At 40.4% G+C, this 21,787-nt stretch overlaps 1 protein-coding gene across 20 annotated transcripts in view; it reads left to right on the top strand.

The window, feature by feature from the left end:
• The window catches only part of MAGI2 (membrane associated guanylate kinase, WW and PDZ domain containing 2), a 1,189,595-nt gene that overhangs the window by 1,072,191 nt on the left and 95,617 nt on the right, over window positions 1-21,787 (top strand). For 19 of the 20 annotated variants that reach the window (XR_007354679.2, XR_007354680.2, XR_007354681.2 and 16 more), the window contains one exon: window positions 19,792-19,883. Coding sequence is in view for 17 of the 20 variants with exons in the window: in XM_048836471.2 (XP_048692428.1) it covers window positions 19,792-19,883 (92 nt within the window). In the remaining 3 variants the exon portion in view is untranslated. Of the gene's footprint in view, window positions 1-12,303; window positions 12,346-19,791; window positions 19,884-21,787 lie in introns of all 20 variants that reach the window. The other variant, XM_048836484.2, reaches the window with a different exon arrangement.

Genomic DNA, 21,787 nt, shown 5'->3' with positions numbered 1-21,787 from the left:
GCCTCCCTAGACAACTTCTCTATTACCCTTTTTTGGGATGGGGTGTAGTAGGGCCATGCTACTTCCAGCAGGTGGCCTCAGAGGGTCTGGTATACCCCATCACAATGCTGTAATCTTATGCTGTCAAAAATTTTGACAAATTTGGAAAAGAACAAAAAACTAAGTCCACTACAACTTGTGAATCCATTTTAACATGTACATAGTACATGTATTCATGTAATGCATTATTACCTTTAATAAAATAAGGAAATCAAAGCGTTTTCACCTACAGGTTTATGAAACTTTTTCTAGGATTGGGGATTGCACTTAATTCAAGCACTTTTATTTTAAGGCAAATCCCACCCTTTCTTTCTTCTAAAGTATCACTACAGGTGTTCAGTTTGGGTTTGATTTAAAATATCAGCAATGGGGAAGATTTGCCAGACAGCATTATACTGATGGAAAATATGTCACCTTGAAAGTTCCATTAATAAAGACAATGGTTAGGCTCCTTGTAGTGGTCTCTTGCTCTCCAGTCTGGAGGGAGGCCACTCTGTCTCGTAGTCAGGGGCGGTAGCCTTCAGGCTCGGGCCGCACCGGCGGGGCTGAACCATACACAGTCTATGTTTCTGGGCCCATCTAACAGAGACAAACTCAACATGATAGTCTGGGGCTCCTGTCCCTACCTGTGGGCGGAGCAGTGCCCAGTGTAGTCTTTAGCCCACAGCCTCTCAGCTGGGTCTGACACCAGTTAACGGCTCCCAGCCCAGGCAGCCAGCAAATACACCAAGTCAATAAGCTCTACGTCTTTGGGTGGGGCTGAGCAGGGAGCAGGCTTTAGCCTCAGCTTGGGGCTCAAGCAGCCAGCAAGCGCACACATTCCTGGGGTTCAGGTAGGAGTGAGCACCCACACAGTCTCCGGGTTGAGCACCCAGTCTAGGATGCTGGCAGGGGTATTCATGGAGCACAGACCTCCTGGCCTAAGGTGGGGAGTTGGCCACCCTGGGGTTGGGGTGGCAGTGGGATGCGGGCCCGCCCTATTCCACCACAGCCCAGGGCCCTAACAGTGGCAGAGGGGTCTGCCACTGGGTCGACAGGGATACAGCCACAACGCGGCCATCTAGAAGTAGTCAGCCCTGTAGAAGGCTAGTCATTGGCTGCCCCGGGCTACTTCCTATGTCCCCAGGATTTCGTACCTCTGTCCTCCACAGGTCCTCGGGCTCCTGGGGGTATACAGCCGACTGTAGTCCCGGCAACTCCTCGTCTGGGTCTGTTTCCTCTGGGGGCAGGGCGCAGCAGAGGGCAGGTTCTGCTCCTGGGTGCTGCCACAAGACAGAGGTGTCCGTCTCCTCTGCTGGCTCCTGCCCAACTGAGCTGCAGAGCCCTCCCTTTATACTTCCTGCCTTGCCCTGGTACTTCTGGCGAGGGGGGCAGGGCGGTTCGGCTCAGCCCACCAAGGGGAGTGTAGTGGTCCATCGCTCTCCAGTCTGGAGGGAGGCCACTCTGCCTCACTATACTCCGTAAATATGATGCTTTTATAGCGCAGATAAAATTCAGTTTTTAATAAGTTTGTAGATTCAGCACATTTTCACCTTAGGGCCAGTCCTACAGTCTGTAGCAATCAGAAGTCAATGAATTGTCTGCCTGAGGACATCACAATTGAGCCATTATCAAGTAGAGCTAGTTAGAAATCTACACAAGTTTAAACATTTGATGAAAAATTGAAAGAAAATTTCCACACATTTCCCCCCTCCCGTCACTTTTTCAACCAAAATTTTTTAATTTTATTTTTCATGGTTTCATCATCTCTGTTGAGGATGTCACATACATTATAATACTTTAAACAAAAGTTTTCAAATACGTTATTGTTTATTTTTGAAATCATTCTTAGACGTCCTTTCTTCATGAGGCAACTATGGTCTAGTGGACTGAACATGAGGCTACGAGTCAGGAGATCTGGGTCCTAGTTTCAGATCTACTACTAAGTGCTGTTTGGCAAGTCATTTAGCCTCTTTGTTCATCAGTCGCTCCTTCTGTAATAGTGAGAATGCTTTACAACCTTTGTAAAGTGCTTTGAGATAAATCATGAAGATTCTGTATAAGTGTAAAGTATTACTTACTGTTATCAAACTATTCTCTAAAATATAGTTAAAGTGACTAAGTTACAGTGAAATATCTCCCCTGTACCATACAATTTTGTTCCACATCCTTTGCCACACCAATCTAGGATATAGAAAAATTCTGATATTTTGTGGATACAAAATAGAATTAACCCCTTTGGAATCAGAGAGAAATATTAAATGGAGAGGCCAATTTAAGAGACACATATTAAATCATTCCTGTACTGTGCATTTTTTCAGAGAGAGTTACTCATCATTACAAAACATTTTTGTTGGTTATGTGAGCTGACAATATAACCAAAAGCATTTTCAGATAGGATTATGAGAATATCAACACTCCGGTATCTGGATGAAAAGTAATTTTGATTGCCAAATTGTAAAGTAGTTCCCAAAGGATTTATGTTAATATGAAGTGTCAGTTTTACCACTAATGGCGGTTAAAGATGCAGCAATCCCTTTCTCTCAAACAATTCACACTGTACAAAAAGTTGCACAAATACATTTTCTCCTACAATAGCAGACCAGGAAATAGAATGCATTTACAAATGGTAATTTAACAATATAATGAATATCATTTAAATTTAATCACTGAAGCAATAGGTCATAGGTTATTTTCTCCTTTTGATGTGGATATAAGTCTAATGGGAATTGCATGCATGAAACATTAGGCAAACAGATTCTTCTGAATAAGTTTGGAAAGGGCACTGGGGTGTGATCCTAGTCCCATTACACCCATTGGAATACCTTCCCTTGACTTTAAGGCGGAGCAGGGGTGGAGCTCTTGATGTAAAATATATTTGTTAGTATTAATTTCTTACTATGTGTTTATTCAGTTCTCAGCACAATGTGAATCAGGTGCTATGGCTATATACATATTAAATATTATTATTATTGCTATTTTATTATCACTATAGTGTCTAGGAGTCTCAGTCATGCACCACGGCTCCATTGTGCAAGGCACTGTACAAACACAGGACAGTAGATAGTCCCTGCCCACAAAGAGCTTGCACTCTAAATAGACAAGACAGACACAAGCTGGGTGAAGGGGTAGAAACACCAGCAGAGTGAACAATGTGATGGCAGCAAACATCAGGTTAGCGCCACAATTGTGTGTGGGGGGCGGGGTAATCAGGAGGGTATCAGATGAATGGAAAGAAAAGGGAAGAGAAGGGAGGATGAGGAGGACAGAGCAGGGGAGAAGAGGGGAAGGAGGGGATGGTGTGGAATGAAGTTGAGGTGATGAGACTATGAGGGAGAGGGAAGGATCCTAGTATGCCCAGATCTGGGTCCAAGGTGGTGCTATTCTTTCCCCACAGGATAGAAGTAAGTCCCAGTGGTGTCAATGGGAAGTATGTTATTGTGTTCCTGGCTCCAATGAAATCAATGGGAGTTTTGCTATTGACCTCAGTAGGGTCAGGATTCCACCCCTTATATTTTTATTTTATTTCTAATTAACATATCTGACCTGAAGAAGAGTTCTGTGTAAACTCTAAAGCATGTCTCTTTCACCAACAGCTTGTCTCTCTGACATATATCTTGCAAACTTCAATTCAAAACAACCAAAATGAACCTAATAGTCTACAGATAATCTGCTTTTAAATGAAAAGCATAAAATATACAGAGATATTCAGCCCCACCAATTCTGTTTCTCACCGCTCTGGCAGCAAATAGCAAATTTAAATTTGGCTTAGAATTCCCCTAATGTAGGAAAATCCAAGTGCAAGTATATAGCCAGACCTTTCACAACCCCTGCACTCTGGCATGCCACAGCTGCTAGAATGCCCCTTTTGAGCAATTGCCAAATATCTCCTCTTCCCCAAACCTACAGTGGATAACGTATGTATCAACCTTCAGCACTGATGATCAGCAGTGTAAAATCCTGACCCTTCAACAAGAAGGCATAGGTCTCGCCCACCTGTGCTAAAGGAGTTACATTTAACTGGTCGCAGTAATAGGTTCCTCTGCAGTATTTGGACCAACCGGCAGAGTTGGACATGACAAACTTAGCCAGTGCAATACCCTTACACTGTTATGTCTCCATCCACCAGGAAGCAAGGAGGCATGGGCCAGTGTAGAGGGACCAGATTGTCTGCTTCCACTTCAGTCTGATTGACTTTCTTTGTCCTAGAAGTTGAAGATTATCTCTCTCTCTCTTTCTCCTTTAACTTTTATTTGTTTGTCTCTCACACTTTCCTTTTTTAGCTCCTGTCCACACGAAAAAAAATTTAAGACAAATAAAAATTAGCTCTGCTTTAAGTCCATAAATGGGCAGAGAGCATCCAGACAATTGCTTCCTTCACTGTCTTTGTCTCAGGTCTCTGATGCCAGGCCGCCTGTAGTCAGCCCTTCCCCATGTTCGTGTTCTCACATTGAAACCTGCTTCCCCACAGTGCTAATTCCACACAAAGGGCCCATTAGAAGCATCAGAAATGAGCATTTGAGCCTGACTAGCTCCATTCCAGCACCCTGCACTTCCTCCACCTAGCAGGTTGTGAGAGAAACCACAGAGATGGGAGATAGAATCCTGCTACTCCTCACAAAATTCCATAAGTCCCTTGTGGATAGGTTAATTTCTATTAGAATTTCTCCTTGTCAGATTGATCCTGGCATCTTCAACCTTTGTTCTGGAGCCCTCCCCTTGGTCAATACATGAGAAAAGAGTTCAATTAAACTATGGTGTTTTTCTTAGTTTCTCTGAAGGTACTGATTGGCCCATAAACTGGCCTCCAGGGTAATGATGGCTTTGTCCCATCACTCCATACTTCCCCACTGGACAAAATAGCCCCTGAGCTCCTACCACTGTATGCGGCAGAGGGCACCTGTTATGGATCTTTTCAGAGGAGCAAGCACTTCATTACAGTAGAACTTCCAGCTGTTCTTCCCTTCCAAACATTGTGAAGGTTTCCATTCATCTTGGGTGTGGGATTCTGACACTAACATACTCTTTCTATTGACTCCCTGTCTCAGTCTGTTCATAACAGAGGGAGATTTTATCTGTGTTCTTACTTTACTAATATTGGTACAACTACCTTCTCTTTGGAGCTATCACTATTGTTAGCCCATCGCACTCTGGCCCAAAGGTATTTGGGGGCACAGTCATTCTTCTTCCTTCACTTCTGCATGGCCTATCTCAAACCAACAGCAGTGCCTTCTCTCTTCCTCCTCTGCTGCCCCATCATGATCAAAGCCTCCTTGCCTTCACATCTCTAAACTTTGGAAGTTGTCATAAGAATCCATCAGGGCGTATGTCTCTATAATCATATTTATACAGCACCAATCACCATATTACTAAATCTCTAATTCTTCTTGATCCTCTCACTCACAGCTTCCCCGTTTTCTTTTTCGCTGCAGAAAGCAATTTCTTCACATGGACTACTTAGTCAATGCTTCTGCTTCAGAGACCCCTATGAACAGAGTTACAACATACATCAGGGAAATTATCAAGCCCTGAAATCTTCTCAATAATAAGCAGGCCTGAAGAAAGCATACTGTCTCTAGTGTTCTCTGTCTTGCCTTTGGGTGCAGGAACTGACTTTTTCAAGGTGGTCTTGTCAATGGGCGTTTTTCCTGTGCCCCGTAGCCCCGAAAGACCCTTCCTTGCATGTTCCCAAACCTGTTTTCACTTGCCTGGTAGACTTACTATAGACATAAGTTCTTTTCTCTCTGCTGTCGTGACCCGATGAATAGCTTCATGAGATTTCTGTGTTGCTTTCAAATGTTTTTGCATAGTGGACTATATACAATCTCTCCAGTCTTTGCAGAGACAGGAGCAGACTAACCCTTTTTTCAAAATGATTTTGGATTTAAGTTCAACAAGGCTGATTGTGTTTTCCCTTGAGCCGCTAAAAGATTCAATCTTCAGCTGGTGTCCCTTCAGGCTATGTGCACTTTGCCTGGAAGGATGCAGCCTTCAGTTATGTTCCCCCTCCTCTAGATACAACTGTTTAAATTAGATGTTTTATCTCCAAGTATACTTGAATTTCCATGTGAACCTGCTGTTTTCAGCCATTCTTGTTTTTTTCCTGTTTTAGATACCTCCAATCATAAAATCCCCTCTTGGGCATTTAGGCAGTACCAAATTGCTTAGCTCTTACTGTTTGTGCATGTATAAGGTAGAACTTTAAAGCAGGTGGAGCAATTGGCTAAGAATGGATCTCTCTCCTCCACTTTCTGTTAAGACATTCAGCTAGATGTCTGAGTGCAACAGGTCATTTTAAAGATCTATATTAATATTGTACATTTGAAATAATGTGCATTAATGCCGTTCAAACATACCAAAGCCTTGCCATTAAAAGAGAGTGAGTATTGGTTATGTACTCTAGACATGTTCATGTGAGCTGGAGTTTGTCATAAGGAATATATATATTATGGCTGCTCTATTCCCCGCCTCTGAATTTTCAGACATTTGTGGAAATCTCACTTCACATTACGGTGGTTAAAAATAAGACCTTACAGCAGATCGGCAACATCAGATTCTCCATCTGTGAACAAATGGATCACAAAAGTATGGGATTTTCTGGCTATGGCAAAAGTGACAAACTGTAAGGTGGTCTCATTTAACCTGTTATTAAACCATTTGGGTACCATTTCAGAATCTGCCGAAAGAGAAAAAAAGACCAAACAGACACAAGAGAATGGCTAACTTTTCATCCAACTTTTTCATTCATTTATCTTGAACTCTCTTATTATTTGGAAGATGAAGACACCAGGATGTCTTTTAAGTAATTGCTGTAATAATCATTGTCTCAGCTTGAGCATTCTTCTTGTCATTTTTTCTACTATTATATATTTACTGAGGTGTATGCATTGGGAGCCACAAAAAGAAAAGTGTTTAAAGCTCAAAAAATAAAGAAGCCCTCCTCCTGAGGTCTCATGGCTTATTATTAAGATTATGTGTCTTCCTTCGTATTGCTACATTAGCTTAATGCCATGAATACAGTGTAGGAAGGGGAAAGGAAAGACACATGATAAGGGAAAATGACCTTATCAGTAAAGTGTTTATGGTCTTCCTCATGCCCCATCCAACTTCCCTCTCGTTCGTTTGCAGGTGTCAAGGTTCCTCCCCCACTCTGAACTCTAGGGTACAGATGTGGGGACCTGCATGAAAAACCTCCTAAGCTTATCTTTACCAGCTTAGGTCAAAACTTCCCCAAGGTACAAAATATTCCACCCGTTGTCCTTGGACTGGCCGCTACCACCACCAAACTAATACTGGTTACTGGGGAAGAGCTGTTTGGACGCGTCTTTCCCCCCAAAATACTTCCCAAAACCTTGCACCCCACTTCCTGGACAAGGTTTGGTAAAAAGCCTCACCAATTTGCCTAGGTGACTACAGACCCAGACCCTTGGATCTTAAGAACAATGAACAATCCTCCCAACACTTGCACCCCCCCTTTCCTGGGAAATGTTGGATAAAAAGCCTCAGCAATTTGCATAGGTGACCACAGACCCAAACCCTTGGATCTGAGAACAATGAAAAAGCATTCAGTTTCTTACAAGAAGACTTTTAATAAAAATAGAAGTAAATAGAAATAAAGAAATCCCCCCTGTAAAATCAGGATGGTAGATAACTTACAGGGTAATTAGATTCAAAAACATAGAGAACCCCTCTAGGCAAAACCTTAAGTTACAAAAAAGATACACAGACAGAAATAGTTATTCTATTCAGCACAATTCTTTTCTCAGCCATTTAAAGAAATCATAATCTAACACATACCTAGCTAGATTACTTACTAAAAGTTCTAAGACTCCATTCCTGTTCTGTCCCTGGCAAAAGCAGCATACAGACAGACACACAGACCCTTTGTTTCTCTCCCTCCTCCCAGCTTTTGAAAGTATCTTGTCTCCTCATTGGTCATTTTGGTCAGGTGCCAGCGAGGTTACCTTTATCTTCTTAACCCTTTACAGGTGAGAGGAGCTTTCCCCTGGCCAGGAAGGATTTCAAAGGGGTTTACCCTTCCTTTTATATTTATGACAGCAGGTTTTCTTTTCTTACACTGTAGAATGCAGTGAAAAAGATCCCACATTTGTTGTTACCTGTGTCTGTACTCTGGAAGTCTTTTGACTGTGGTGGAAGGGGGCAGTTTGGTCTCTTTATACTGGCCTTTACCAATAATTCCTCTGCTTCCTTACTTCCTGCTAGACAGAGGTATAAGTCGTAGTGTGAGAAGTCCAAGATAGGGTGGAAGGAGACCAAACAGAATGTAATGGTAAGTAGAGGGAAGGTTAAAAGCTGCCATATGAATAGATTATTCTCCTATATCTACAAATGTCTTGCTTTTTATAAAAGGACGTTTCACAGCTTGTTAGTGTTCAGAATGGCCCAGGGTCTCTGAATATTTTGGTGAAATTTAACATTTCCAGCAACTGTTTTCAGTAAAATACATAAGGAATTTTATAGTGCTGATGTGCACATGATCAACATACAATCTGATTGGGTGAGGACAATTCCAAACCCATCTAGTAATCTTGTAGTGCAGGGACACATGTCGGGAGCAGACAGCCTCATCAGTCAGATTACTATATCAGTTAGCATATTTCTAAATTACCATTTTTTCTTCTGTGATTTTTGACAGATTTTATTATTTGGAGAAGGGGAGAGGGAAAATAGAGGGGAGAAAAGGGCAAGATCTTCAGACCATATCTTCCCCTTCACTTAGAATCTGCTGTTCTTCAGGTTTTCTTAGGCTGTTTAAGCACAGAGCTATGTGAGTTTGAAAAGAGCAATTTATATCTCTGCAACCAATAATGCGGGATGGGGGCTGCTGATGAAAGGGGAGTTCCTTTTAAATTAATTCTTCAGGTTGCTGTCCTTAAAGATCTTCCCTCATTAGATACTCTCTGCTGGTTGCTGGCACTTTGCAGACTGTGTGAGCCCACGCTCCAAGCTGACCACATGTCCTAATGGTAGCACTTTTCTTTTCAAAGAGGCAGTAACATGATTACAAATCCTCTATTGTGTGTAAGGAATTGGTTAGTGCAGGGAGGAGAGTCCTCCTAAAGGGACATTACTCTTTCATGTGGTCAGAGAGGTGCAAAGGTCTGCATCTTACACTTCTCTTTTTGGTAGGCATATATTTAAGCAACTTCCCTTTAGGATTGCTTCAGCACCTGAGAAGTAGCAAAGCACTGTATTCCAAATCTGTGAGGATCTGAATGAGTTGAAAATAATGCACTGCTGATTTGGGGCAAAAATGAATAGTGCAATGTGAGATTGTGAAGTGTTCCACAGAGAGCCAGAGAAAAGAACCTTCATTGATCGGGAACAAATGCCAGATGAGACTGAAAGAGACTAGCTCTGAAGGACACAAACTACAGCAGAAACATGTTCAACTGGACCCAAAGTAGGAGGTGGCTCTTGTACAAATGGAAAGACCTCAAAACAAGGAGACCTTACTAAGATTCATGGCCCTGTTAACCTATCTAAGTGAATTCCTGCCTAATTTGTTACAATTAAGTGCTTTATTCAGAATGCTGCTTGAGGCCAGTATAGAATGGTAGTAAGATAATTGAGAAGCACAAATGAGCAATGCAAAATGATCCAATCTTAGAACCATTTGAGAGAGTAATTCTAGATGTATGATCAACAGAAAAACTTAGGTACATCCAAGCATAAAATATTATTGGGGCTATCAAGACGAAATTGCTTTCCATGCATTAAAATAGCTGTTTCTTTTAAAAATACCATTAAAATCTAGAAAAGCAATAAATAGAAGAGAGCATTTCTCTGAGGGTGCAGTGGAGTAGCATTAGTTTCAAATGCACCTGCTCCCAGTCCTGAGCTCTGAATTCATTAGAAGACCACCTCCACTAAGAACAAGTTTTGACAGTCATTTCAGTGGTTGATAACTCTGCTTTCGTAGCTGAGATTTTTCATCAGCTGCTTGTATATTAAGACAGGTTTCATTGTGCATTGATGGTGGGATTTTCAAAGGGACCTTAGGACTATGTTCACAAAAAGGACTTATATAAAGGTAATATCATTTAATGGAGCAACTTCGGTTGATAAAAGAGACAAGCTTTTGAGCTTCTTCAGGTCTGTTTAGCTTGAAAGCTTGTCTCCTTCACCAACAGGTTCAATAAAAGATTTTATCTCACCCACCTTATATCTCTAATATCCTGGGGCCAACATGGCTACCACAACACTGCAAACAAAAAAGGAGTTAGGGCATTCACTTGGGAAAGGGAAGAAAGGTTCAAGTCCCTTCTCTGAAGCAAACAGAGTAGGAACTAGAGCCTGCAGCTCCTACAACCTGGGTAAGTGCTCTAACCACTGGGGTATGTGAGTGGAAGTGGCAGCACCTCCTCAGTCTCTCTTTTGTGTGGGACCCGATCCTATAGGCATGCTCAAAGACAGCCTCAGACCAGGCTTACTACGTCAGGCTCGAGAGGTGAAACAGGTGAGCAAACATCTAATTTGTGGATCCCACCAAGGCTCAGGTGTGAGCTAGGCACTGAATGTCTAGGCTTACATGGCTGTCCATTGGCAGAATGTCCATTGGCAGATGTCCATTGGCAGAAACTTAGGCACCTAGAAACTTTAGGCACCTACAGGATTAGGTGACAGCTGTGTGGGGGATTTGTGAGTGCCGGTGTCATCTAAATGTTAGACTTAAAGACCTTCGGTGGCAGTTAGGCACCAATGTTCCTCTTGTGAATCTAGTGCTAGGTAGGGTGACCAGATGTCCCAATTTTATAGGGATAGTCCTGATTTTGGGGTCTTTTCTTATATAGGCTCCTATTACCCCCCACCCCCATCCTGATTTTTCACATTTGCTGTCTGGTCATTCCAGCTCTAAGTGACTTAGGAGCATGAATCCCATTGAAAATCAACGGGAGTGATGCTCGTAGGTCACTTAGATAGTCTTGAAAATCCCAACCTAAAAGAAATACAGTATAAAATTCAGATGTAAAGTACGAATATTAAATAGCTAGCTTTTTAAATTGTAGGCATGTGTTTCCTTAAAAATTCTTACTCTTTTTGTTTCAGTAATAATCATTACATGAACTAAACAACACTCCAGAGTAATCTTTCTTTCATCAACATACATATTTCTTTTGTGTGTCACTCAGCTGTGCCTTGATCTCTCAACACATTCAGTGGGTGCTAGTTAATACTATGCCGCCAGTCATGTGGAAATGCTTTCTAAATGAGTATCGGTAATATTGATCAGCAACTTTCAAGTGAACATTATCATATTGTATTTTCCCGTGAGAGATTTTTAATTATACTCAATAGACTGGAGCTGCTCCTAGAAAGCCAGTTCATCCTTTGTGTGAGGTCTCGGATATTTCCATGCTGAGATGCTTTTAACTCAGGAAAGTAACATATGCTTCTCCATTTAATGGTTTTCCTACAGATACTGGTATGATAGAAGGTACTTCACTTATATCATCAAATACAAACTATGCTTTTATAGAAAAGGTAGATTGAATATAAAAGAATCTGATTTACCCAGCCGTTGTTGGCCAGTGAATGAGAACTGGTTGCAATTCACTTGCAGGGCTCAGCTGAGATTGTAAGGAATGAGTTCACAGTTAAAATAGTTTGTGACAAGCAAAAGAGCTGTGCACGTGAATTCAGCTTTCTGTTTGCTCCAGGTTCACCTGTTGTTGGTTGTTATACAAATCTCTTTTGCAAACACCTGCTCCCATTGATGATAATAGGGGATTTGCAATTGACTTCAGTGAATGCAGGGTTAAGTCCTTTAACTTCAGCCATTTAACTTTCTCTTTTACTGTTGCTTGCTGATGAATAAACATAGCCATTTCCACTAACATTTACATCAATTACATTAACATCAGTTTCAGAGTAGCAGCCATGTTAGTCTGTATCCCCAAAAAGAAAGGGAGTTTGCGTCCGATGAAGTGAGCTGTAGCTTATGCTCAAATAAATTTGTTAGTCTCTAAGGTGCCACAAGTCCTCCTTTTCTATTAACATCTGTGTAAGGCAAGTGCCACTTCCATTGAAGGGATGCTACCAGTTTACTGTCAGTTACACTTTACAAAGAAATGAACTGGATGGTACATAAATATTTATATCCAGCTAAACTACATCAGCCTACTAAAAAGTAGGAGGAAACATATCTAACAAAGGGTAGCAACTGCACTTTAAGAATTCAGATCATGACAGAGAAAGTGGCACTACATCTTTAAATGTCTGGAGAAAAGTATTTCATCTTTAATTCCCCATTTTCCTATTCAGAGCAAGTGCCGCCCAGGACTGGTTTTCGAGTGGATTCCTCTGGCAAGTATTCTTCAGCCTTCCTTGTTTTGTAAAATAACTGTCCTCCATTTTATGTTTAAGTAACTGTGCTTCCTTTAATCATTGCTCTGGGTTTTAGCCAATCATGAGTTCTCAATGACCATTCTATATAGTACAGCTTTTTTTAATTTTGGTATTCAATTAGACATGGTTAAAGAATGATAAGCACTAAAGCTCTCCCTAATGTGGAGTGTTATTTGGACCAGAGTGAAGTCTTCCCTTTTCCTCAGCCAGCTTGTGTGTTCATATAACAATGTTTTATATGCTCTTTGGTGTTCTTAGTATTCATTCACGTAATGCTAGTACCATAAAAACATTCCACTATATCTGATGCCAGAAGATTCACATGCTAAAGAGCAGAAAGGATGGGTTATGCAGACCACAAGTTTATTTTATCCATACACATCTTCTGTCTGTCTGTTAAAAAAAATGTTTTAAAATAATAACTTTGTGGATGTTTGAATCACCTTCATTCTTTTGAAATATCAACAGTACATTAATTTAAAAAGAATTCATTCCATTTCCTGAAATCGCATACTGTTAAATAAACGTGCTGCTGGTACAGTGAAGGTTGTTTTGCCATTGCTGTTAAAGCCCTCTCTAAGGCCTATATCCTGCAAACACTTATGCACATAAGTACCTTGTCTTGTGTACCTAACTGTTTCCAGAAATAGAGATTTATGTTCTTTTTTGCATACCCTCGAAGGCTTACAGGTTGGCTACAAAATTCCCTTTGGATAGAAACGTAGCATAATTCTCCATTAGGATACAGATTTAATTATTAAGCTTTCTTATTTTCTATCATGCAGCCTTCATTTACTTCCTTTGCATACTTATAAATCAAAATTGTGCAAATTAAAAATACTACCAATGCTGGAGATTACCAGGTCCATAATTGTTCTTAAAACTTTTCATACTTTTCAAAAGCATTGGAAACTCTGATATGAAGATATTGCATTTTCACTTTAACCACAATTCATAATAGTAATTTGTAAATTCCTGATTCTTGATCTCTTCCTTTTCTCTCTCTCTCTTAGTATACACCTTGACTGAGAAAGTCCAAACAAATGTTTATTTTTAGCAGGAAAAGTGGATAAGCACATTACTTCAGGTGGAATGAAAGGTGCCAATCTAGCCCACTGAGAGAAAAAATATTCTATAATGAATTAATACTTATCATCAGGGTACAGTTCATCTTAGGGCAGGGATCGGCAACCTTTGGCATGCGGCCAGTCAGGGAAATCTGCTGGCGAGCCGGGACGGTTTGTTTACCTGCTGCGTCTGCAGGTTCGACCCATCACAGCTCCCACTGGCCGCGGTTCACCGTTCCAAGCCAATGGCGGCTGCAGGAAGTGGCACGGGCCAAGGGATGTGCTGGCCGCCGCCTCCCACAGCCTCCATTGGTCTGGAATGATGAACCGCGGCCAGTGGGAGCTGTGATCGGCCGAACCTGTGGACATTGCAGATAAACAAACCATCTCGGCCCACCAGCAGATTTCCCTGATGAGCCACGAGCCAAAGGTTGCCGATTCCTGTCTTAGGGCATGAGTGTTGTTCTGTTCTCAGTAAAGCCATTTTTCCTTTGTGAATTTGAGCCACTGAGAAATTTCACTATCTCCATCAGGAAAAATGGCAAAATTTGGCATATACCACAATAACCGACAGAGAAAAAGATACTCAAGGCCTGAATCTTACAGGGCCAGACACCAAGGGATATATACCAAAATAGCTTTTAAAAGGACCTCATGTACCCATGTTTCACCTCCCCTTAGTCGTTTGTTTACTTTTAGAAGCTTTGTATTGCTTGATGGGAAAATAGGCTGTCCAGTAGTGTTCTCCTGGATGGAACAAAATCCTACTGTTAAAGCAAATTTGTCAGTGTTTCAGGAACACTATTGGCTCTACACTAATGGCAAAATAATAGTAGCTAATGGCTAATGTAGATTGCCAAGATACATGACTTTTGCCAGGTGTGATTGGCACACAAAACTGCTAATTAGTCAAAGAGCTTCCAAAATGACATGTTAGAGCCCTGTGAGAGGCTGCAAGATTCCTACATAAATATTTTCGGCCTAACCCTAAAGGTCTGGACCTTAACTAGTTAAATCTGTATGCTCAGAGAGGGGACTTTAGAAAATAAATATGTCAGCAGTTTTTGTACTGATGCCCATCATAGTATCTGACTCCCACAATAATCCCTTTTTCATCATAATAAAAAAAAAAAGCCAGCATGAAAATACCAAATGTTTGTTTTTAGTGATCTTTTTTTAAAAATGTCAGCAATGTGATTTTCTTTATTTTCTTTTATTTATTTATTGTATAGTTTAAGTCTCAGTGTTTGTGCCAGAACTGTATTACTCACAAGCTGGCAGTCATGTTCTCAATACCTACAGTCAGGAGCACATAATAAATTGACATCAATACAAAAAGCTAGTATTCAGGTTGTGACAAACCCATTCACACCAGTGCCATTCAAAGTTAAAGCTGAGATTTTAAAACTGATCCCCTTGTTTCTTACTACTGCAGTACTGCCTGTAAGATGCCTCCACAATAAACTTAGACACAAGACAAGGAAAGGCAAGAGTATAGTTCCTAGCTTAAAATTCTTCTGCCTGTGTCCACTTGTGGAACAACCTTCTCATTAATTTAACAATTTTTGTGCACATGGACACTTGTCAGAGACATTTAGTGAGTTGATATGATAAGCTATTTTGAAGCTGTTATGGCTAGTCATGTAAATATATAGGTTAAGTAGAGCCACAAGGGCTGTAAGGGCTGGATGCACAAAAGAAGTTAGATGCCTAAGTCCTACTTTCAGAACCACTGTGATGCACCAAATGCCACTGAACCTTCTGGGTGCCTAAACTCACTGAGCACATTAGATTTCAGGGTTAAAGTTCCCTAGCTGCCTCTGGTTTTGCCTCTGGGCATGCACACTGCTGCCTCATTCTAGGTGTCCAGATGTCTATCTCTTCCCAAAACTCCAGAGTGGTTGATGAACCAGGAGTAAGTAGGCATTCAGCCACTTAAGTCACGCCCAGGGCCTGATCCAGCAGGTATGCTCAGAAGCTGCCTACCAAATCAACTCCCATTCAGAATCAAGCTGGAGGAGCAGATGGTGGTGCCAACCTTATAACTTTTAGTCCACTGATTAGAGCACTCCCGTGGGATGGGACACCCAAGTTTAATTCCCCCTCTTTGCCCCAGGGAGAGAAAGGAGGTGTCCCACCTCTTGGGAGAGTACTCGAACCACTGAACTATGGTTCATTCGCTCAAACTCTCCTGTTGAAGCTGTTCTACTGTGGAAATTAAAGACCGGTTGGAGCAGGGAGATTGAATCCAGTATCTCATACCATAGTTCAGTGATTAGACCACTTTATTGAGAGTTTGGAGATCCCCTGTTAAAGTCCTCCTCACCCTCTGGCATAGACAGGGGAATTAAACCTGGGACTCTCACATCCCAAGTAATAACTTGCTAAAAGCTATAAGATAGGCAACACCATTTCCTCCTTTTCTCGCTAAAACGGCATAGGCATCTAACTCCAGGAGAGGGTTCACAGCTGAGATTCACAAGCAAAAACAGGCACTTCCCTACAGTATGGATGTAGGCACCTATATATGTGAGAGGTGTGGTGCTTAGCATTCAGGCTTTGTGAATTGCAGTGATTTTCTAGGCACCTAAATGTTAGGCATTATGATGCTAAGCATCACACCTAACTTTTTTGTGTCCAGCCCTCAGTGTGTACATTGTCCTTCAACGCGAGGGCTATTGACCATTTGCTGTCTGTCTGAACGAAGTGGAGGCTTTGGGAAAAGTTTGTGGTGCGTCACAAGATCGCTCCAGCTCGTTGCTCCTTTTGAATAGAAAGTAGCACTGCAGAGCTATCACACACCCCGTTACCATCCATTATAGATATTTGTATTAGGGCTGTCAGGTGATTAAAAAATTAATTGTGATTAATTGTGCAATTAATTGCACTGTTAACAATAATAGAATACCATTTATTTAAATATTTTTGGATGTTTTCTACATTTTCAAATATATTGATTTCAATTGCAACACAGAATACAAAGTGTACAGTCTCACTTTATTTTTGATTACAAGTATTTGCACTGTAAAAAACAAAAGAAATGGTAATTTTCAATTCACCTAATTCACGTACTGTAGTGCAGTCTCATTTTCATGAAAGTTGAACTTACAGATGTAGACTTATGTACAAAAAACTGCATGCAAAAATAAAACAGTATAAAATTTTCGAGCCTGCAAGTCCACTCAGTCCTACTTCTTGTTCAGCCAATCGCTCAGACAAACAAGATTGTTTACATTTGCAGGAGATAATGCTGCCTGCTTCTTGTTTACAATGTCACCTGAAAGTGAGAAAAGGTGTTCTCATGGCAGTGTTGTAGCCGGTGTCGCAAAATATTTACGTGCCAGATGCGCTAAAAATTCGTATGTCCCTTCATGCCTTCATTACAGGGTGCATGCAACCATTCTGATGATAGGTTCTGCTCAATAGCCATCCAAAGCAGTACTGACCGACACATGTTCATTTTCATTATCTGAGTCAGATGCCACCAGCAGAAGGTTGATTTTGTTTTTTGTGGTTTGGGTTCTGTAGTTTCTGCATCGGAGTGTTGCTCTTTTAAGACATCTGAAAGCATGCTCCACACCTCGTCCCTCTCAGATTTTGGAAGGCACTTCAGATTCTTAAACCTTGGGTCGAGTGCTGAAGCTATCTTTAGAAATCTCACATTGGTACCTTCTTTGTGTTTTATGAAATCTGCAGTGAAAGTGTTCTTTATATGAACAACATGTGCTGGATCATCATCTGAGACTGCTATAACATGAAATATATGGCAGAATGCGGGTAAAACAGAGCAGGGGACATACAATTCTCCCCCAAGGAGTTCAGTCACAAATTTAATTAATGCATTCTTTTTTTAATGAGCATCATCAGCATGGAAGCATGTCCCCTGGAATGGTGCCTGAAGCATGAAAAGGCATACGAATGTTTAGTATGTCTGGCACATAAATACCTTGCAATGCCAGTTACAAAAGTGCCATGCAAATGCCTGTTCTCACTTTCTGGTGACATTGCAAATAAGAAGAGGGCAGCATTATCTCCTGAAAATGTAAACAAACTTGTTTGTCTTAGCGATTGGCTGAACAAAAAGTAGGTCTGAGTGGACTTGTAGGCTCTGAAGTTTTACATTGTTTTGTTTTTGAGTGCAGTTATGTAACAAAAGAAATCTTCATTTGTAAATTGCACTTTCACGTGCAAAGAGATTGCACTACAGTACTAATATCAGGTGAATTGAAAAATACTATTTCTTTTGTTTATCATTTTTACAGTGCAGATATTTGTAATAAAAAATCATATACACTTTGATTTCAATTACAACACAGAATACAATATATATGCAAATGTAGAAAAACAACCAAAATATTTAATACATTTTAATTGGTATTCCATTGTTTAACAGTGCGATTAAAACTGTGATTAATCGCAATTACATTTTTTAATCACAATTAATTTTTTGGAGTTAATCACATGAGTTAACCATGACTAATCGACAGCCCTAATTTGTATATGAGAACTTTGTTACTTTCACACAAATCATTGACATGATTGACCATAAAAGCGCTTCAGCAACTATTGCAGCGTATGGTGTCAAGGCCTGATTTCTTAAGTCCTCATCCTGCCAATTGTGGGGATTCTCACAAGTGCAGTGATCCCTGAGCGTGGCTCATATCATAGGATTGACACCTGGGGCCTGATCCAAAGCATGCTGAAGTCAATAGAAAGATTCTCATTGACTTCAAGGGATTTTGGACCTGACCCAATATAAGAAGACCTAATAGCAATGGCTGCTCATTGACTCCACGTAATGTCAATACACCTTCTCTTTTGTATCAATTCTTCATGTTAAAATACCTTGGGATAGATTCTGTTGCATGCTAAATCCCCTGAACACCACTCCAGCAGCATAGAGGGGTCATTAATATGCCATAGTGGGCTGTGGCGAATTCTGTCAGCGCAAGCATAGTGCAGAACCACAATGTGTAGTTTTATGCTTCTCCCCACCCCCAAGCTCCAGCGCAGAGAGTCTGCCAATGGTGGGACTGGAGGTGGAAAGCCCATAGCATGTGGTGCTATGAAGATGCTAGGCTGAGCTGCAGTCCATAGCTAGCCCAGGATGGGGTGCTGTAATAATTAGGGCCCCACAGATCAGCCACCTTTGATCATCCACCCACTGGGCTGCGTCTTCTTGGGTTTTTTAAACCCTTGTGGTTTTAGTTTTGGGCTGGATGGTGTGATGGGGTTGAAAATCTTGAAAAACATTATCCTAAGTTATGGATTATAATGAAATCTGTAAGAGACCATCCTAATTAATCACTGTGCTATCTTCGGAGACCATCCCAAAGTAAGCCCAAATGTACTGAGTAAAATACTGGCCTGCCATTATTAAAAGCCCATCTTTATTAAGCAGCCAGTTCTTATCAGTCTCTTGAATGCTCACTGGTTCACTGTATTTTCTTTAAAAATTCATTTCCTCTCTCTTTTTGTGATGAGTGCATAAAAGCCTAAAATTTTAAATATTACTTTTTATACGATAGTAGCTTTTAAATGAACTGAATAGATTTTCCAGTAATTTCATTTTAAAAATACACAGCGTTCCTGAGCTGAAAGGTTGTATGATGAGTTTCAGCACAGAACATACTTTTACAATCAAGTTACAGTGATCTGAAAAAAAGGAATTTTAATGATTTATAAAGCTCCTGAAATGTTAATTGAGTAGAAAGTTGTTCAGTTTAATGTTGTGTTATCTGTCCATTTCAAACCCTTCATTTTAGGGGCTTCGAATGCCAACTAGCACCAAAATTCTTCATCAAGTGTATTATCTCAGACTGAAATACTGTAAAGCTACACTACATAAGTTGGCACACTGTTTATACCTGTGTGGACTAAAATGGTCTTTTCATTAATGGTTATTTAGTTCTACTGACCTGTAATTAGAGCTGATCATTTTTCAAGTATCTCCATCTCCCATATCAAATTACTCTTTTAAAGTTTTGAAGAACTAAACTAAAGTTACAAAGTAAATACCATTGCTGATGGTGGAGCAACAAAATGTAATACGAAGGCAGTCACTGGAAGAAGGCAGGACATTATGAATTTGCCTCATACTACCCACTTTCTAGTTTGGATTGAGTATACTTTACTGCACACCATCATCTTTAGAGATATCTTCATATTCAAGTATCTGTGTCTGTTTGTCTGTGTACAACACACTGTTTTCAATACAGTTTCCATATGCTCTAACAGGACCATCATTAATCATTTCCAATGAACTAACCACTGGGATATTCAGTTTCTCAAGGAAAAATGAAAATACATTACTCAATGAGATCTCCTTTTAAACCAGGTCCAGATTACAAGGAGCTGGATGTTCATCTTCGGAGGATGGAGTCTGGATTTGGCTTCAGAATTCTTGGAGGAGATGAACCTGGACAGCCTGTAAGTAGTTTCTTCATGACTTTCTATTTTATCATTTCAGTAACTTTGTAAGTGTCAGAAAAATATCACTTCATACAGTGGTCATAAAGGAATGGAATTTTAGAATGCCAAGTAAAAAGACTTTTTCCTGTTCATCCATTGAAAAAGACAGGTCTCTCAAATTGTCAGCATCTCCACTTAAAATATGTCATTGTGAATCACTTTGTATTAAGTTAGGAAGAGTGCACTCTGCAACCTTTTTTAGAGAACTGACTGCTATTTGGTCCTTTTAATTATTGACTTACAGAGAACTATTGGCTTCCCTGAAAGATCAAGTATTGAGTTTAACCAGTAGATTTGCATTCAAATTTTGTATGAGCATGTGTGAATGAATACCATGCTGTACTGTAGTAAGTTAATGTAGATACAAACTGTACACATATGGAATGTGTGGGATTAGGGAATACTGTTAATGACCTTATTCATCTTTGGGAACACATGGACTACTGGTGAAATCTGGACACTAAAGCCAGTGGGAGTTTTACCATTTACTTAATTGAGTCATGACTTCATATTTAAATCATGATCTGAGGACTTCAGTAACGCAGCCAGAGGTTATGGGTCTTTTACAGGAGCGCATGGGTGAAGTTCTGTGGCCTGGGATATAAAAAAGGGCAGACTGGATGATCACAGTGGTCCCTTCTGGCCTTAAAGTCTATAAAAATAAATCCACGTTAAATTAAGTGCATTAATTATTTACTAGAAAACATCACAGCATGTCATATACTGAAAAAACACTGAAGAGTATATTAAAATATGTACCATTGACATAGAATTGCTGCGTACATGATAAATGCCTTTATCTCATTCCTTTGACCACTTCCCTTGCTCTCCGTGCACTAATCCACTTCCACCTTGATTTTTTCTATATTCAGAATTTCTGAGCAGCTGCAAATAGATGCCTTTTCTAGAGAACGGTTTCCTTTTTTCTACCCCAATATGAAATTTCCCCCAAATGTAACTTGGTCTACAGCCCAGGCCATTTCATTCTGCACCATTGACAGGTTTAAGAAACAATAACTTGTGATGTATCAGGCATGGAAATGGGAGATTTATGCCACTAGGCAGGGGACATCCCCACCTTTCCAAAGGGGCATCCAGCATATGCTTCTAGCCTTGCAAGGCCTCGAAACCTTAAATAATGACATAATTATTGGACTCATTGGCTTTACAGGTGGAAGAATTATAGGACTGGAAGGGACCTCAAGAGGTCTACTGGTCTAGTGTCCTGCACTCAATACTCAAAATAGAACACACATACAATTTTAAAAATTCTCTAAAATCTTTTAATATCCTTTTTTGTAATATATGTGGCATATATTCAATATATGATTATGTGGTGGAGCATATGATTTATTTTTAATTGAACTTATTTGGAGTGACCTGCATGACTCAGTCATAGCCTTGCCACTCAGGACTGATGTAGCCATCCCAAACCAACACTGATAAAACGATATACAATAACCAACTATTTATTCTATGTTGCTTATATACAACAGTGACATCTTTCTTAGAAAAACCTAAATATAGATTTACATGTCATTTATTCAAATCTGTACAAAATAAAATGATAGCCATTAAAATGTTAACACTTGTCCGATGGTGGTATCTGAGAAACCAAAATTATTTACTATATTTCAAATAAGAAATAAGTGTGTTATTGCATTTACCACTATGGGGCAAGTATTGATAAGAACATAACAATGGACATACTGGGTCAGACCAATGATCCATCCAGCCCATTATCCTGTGTTCCAGTAGTGCCTGCTGCCAATACGTCAGAGGGAATGAATAGAATAGGGCAGTTACTGAGAGATCCATCCCCTGTCGTCCAGCTCCAGCTTCTGTCAGTCAGAGGCTTAGGG

The sequence above is a fragment of the Caretta caretta genome, chromosome 1 (genome assembly GCF_965140235.1).
Source record: "Caretta caretta isolate rCarCar2 chromosome 1, rCarCar1.hap1, whole genome shotgun sequence".
Classification (NCBI taxonomy): domain Eukaryota; kingdom Metazoa; phylum Chordata; order Testudines; family Cheloniidae; genus Caretta; species Caretta caretta.
The sequence above is the reverse complement of the archived record's forward strand: the minus strand, read 5'-3'. Positions and strand labels throughout refer to the sequence as shown.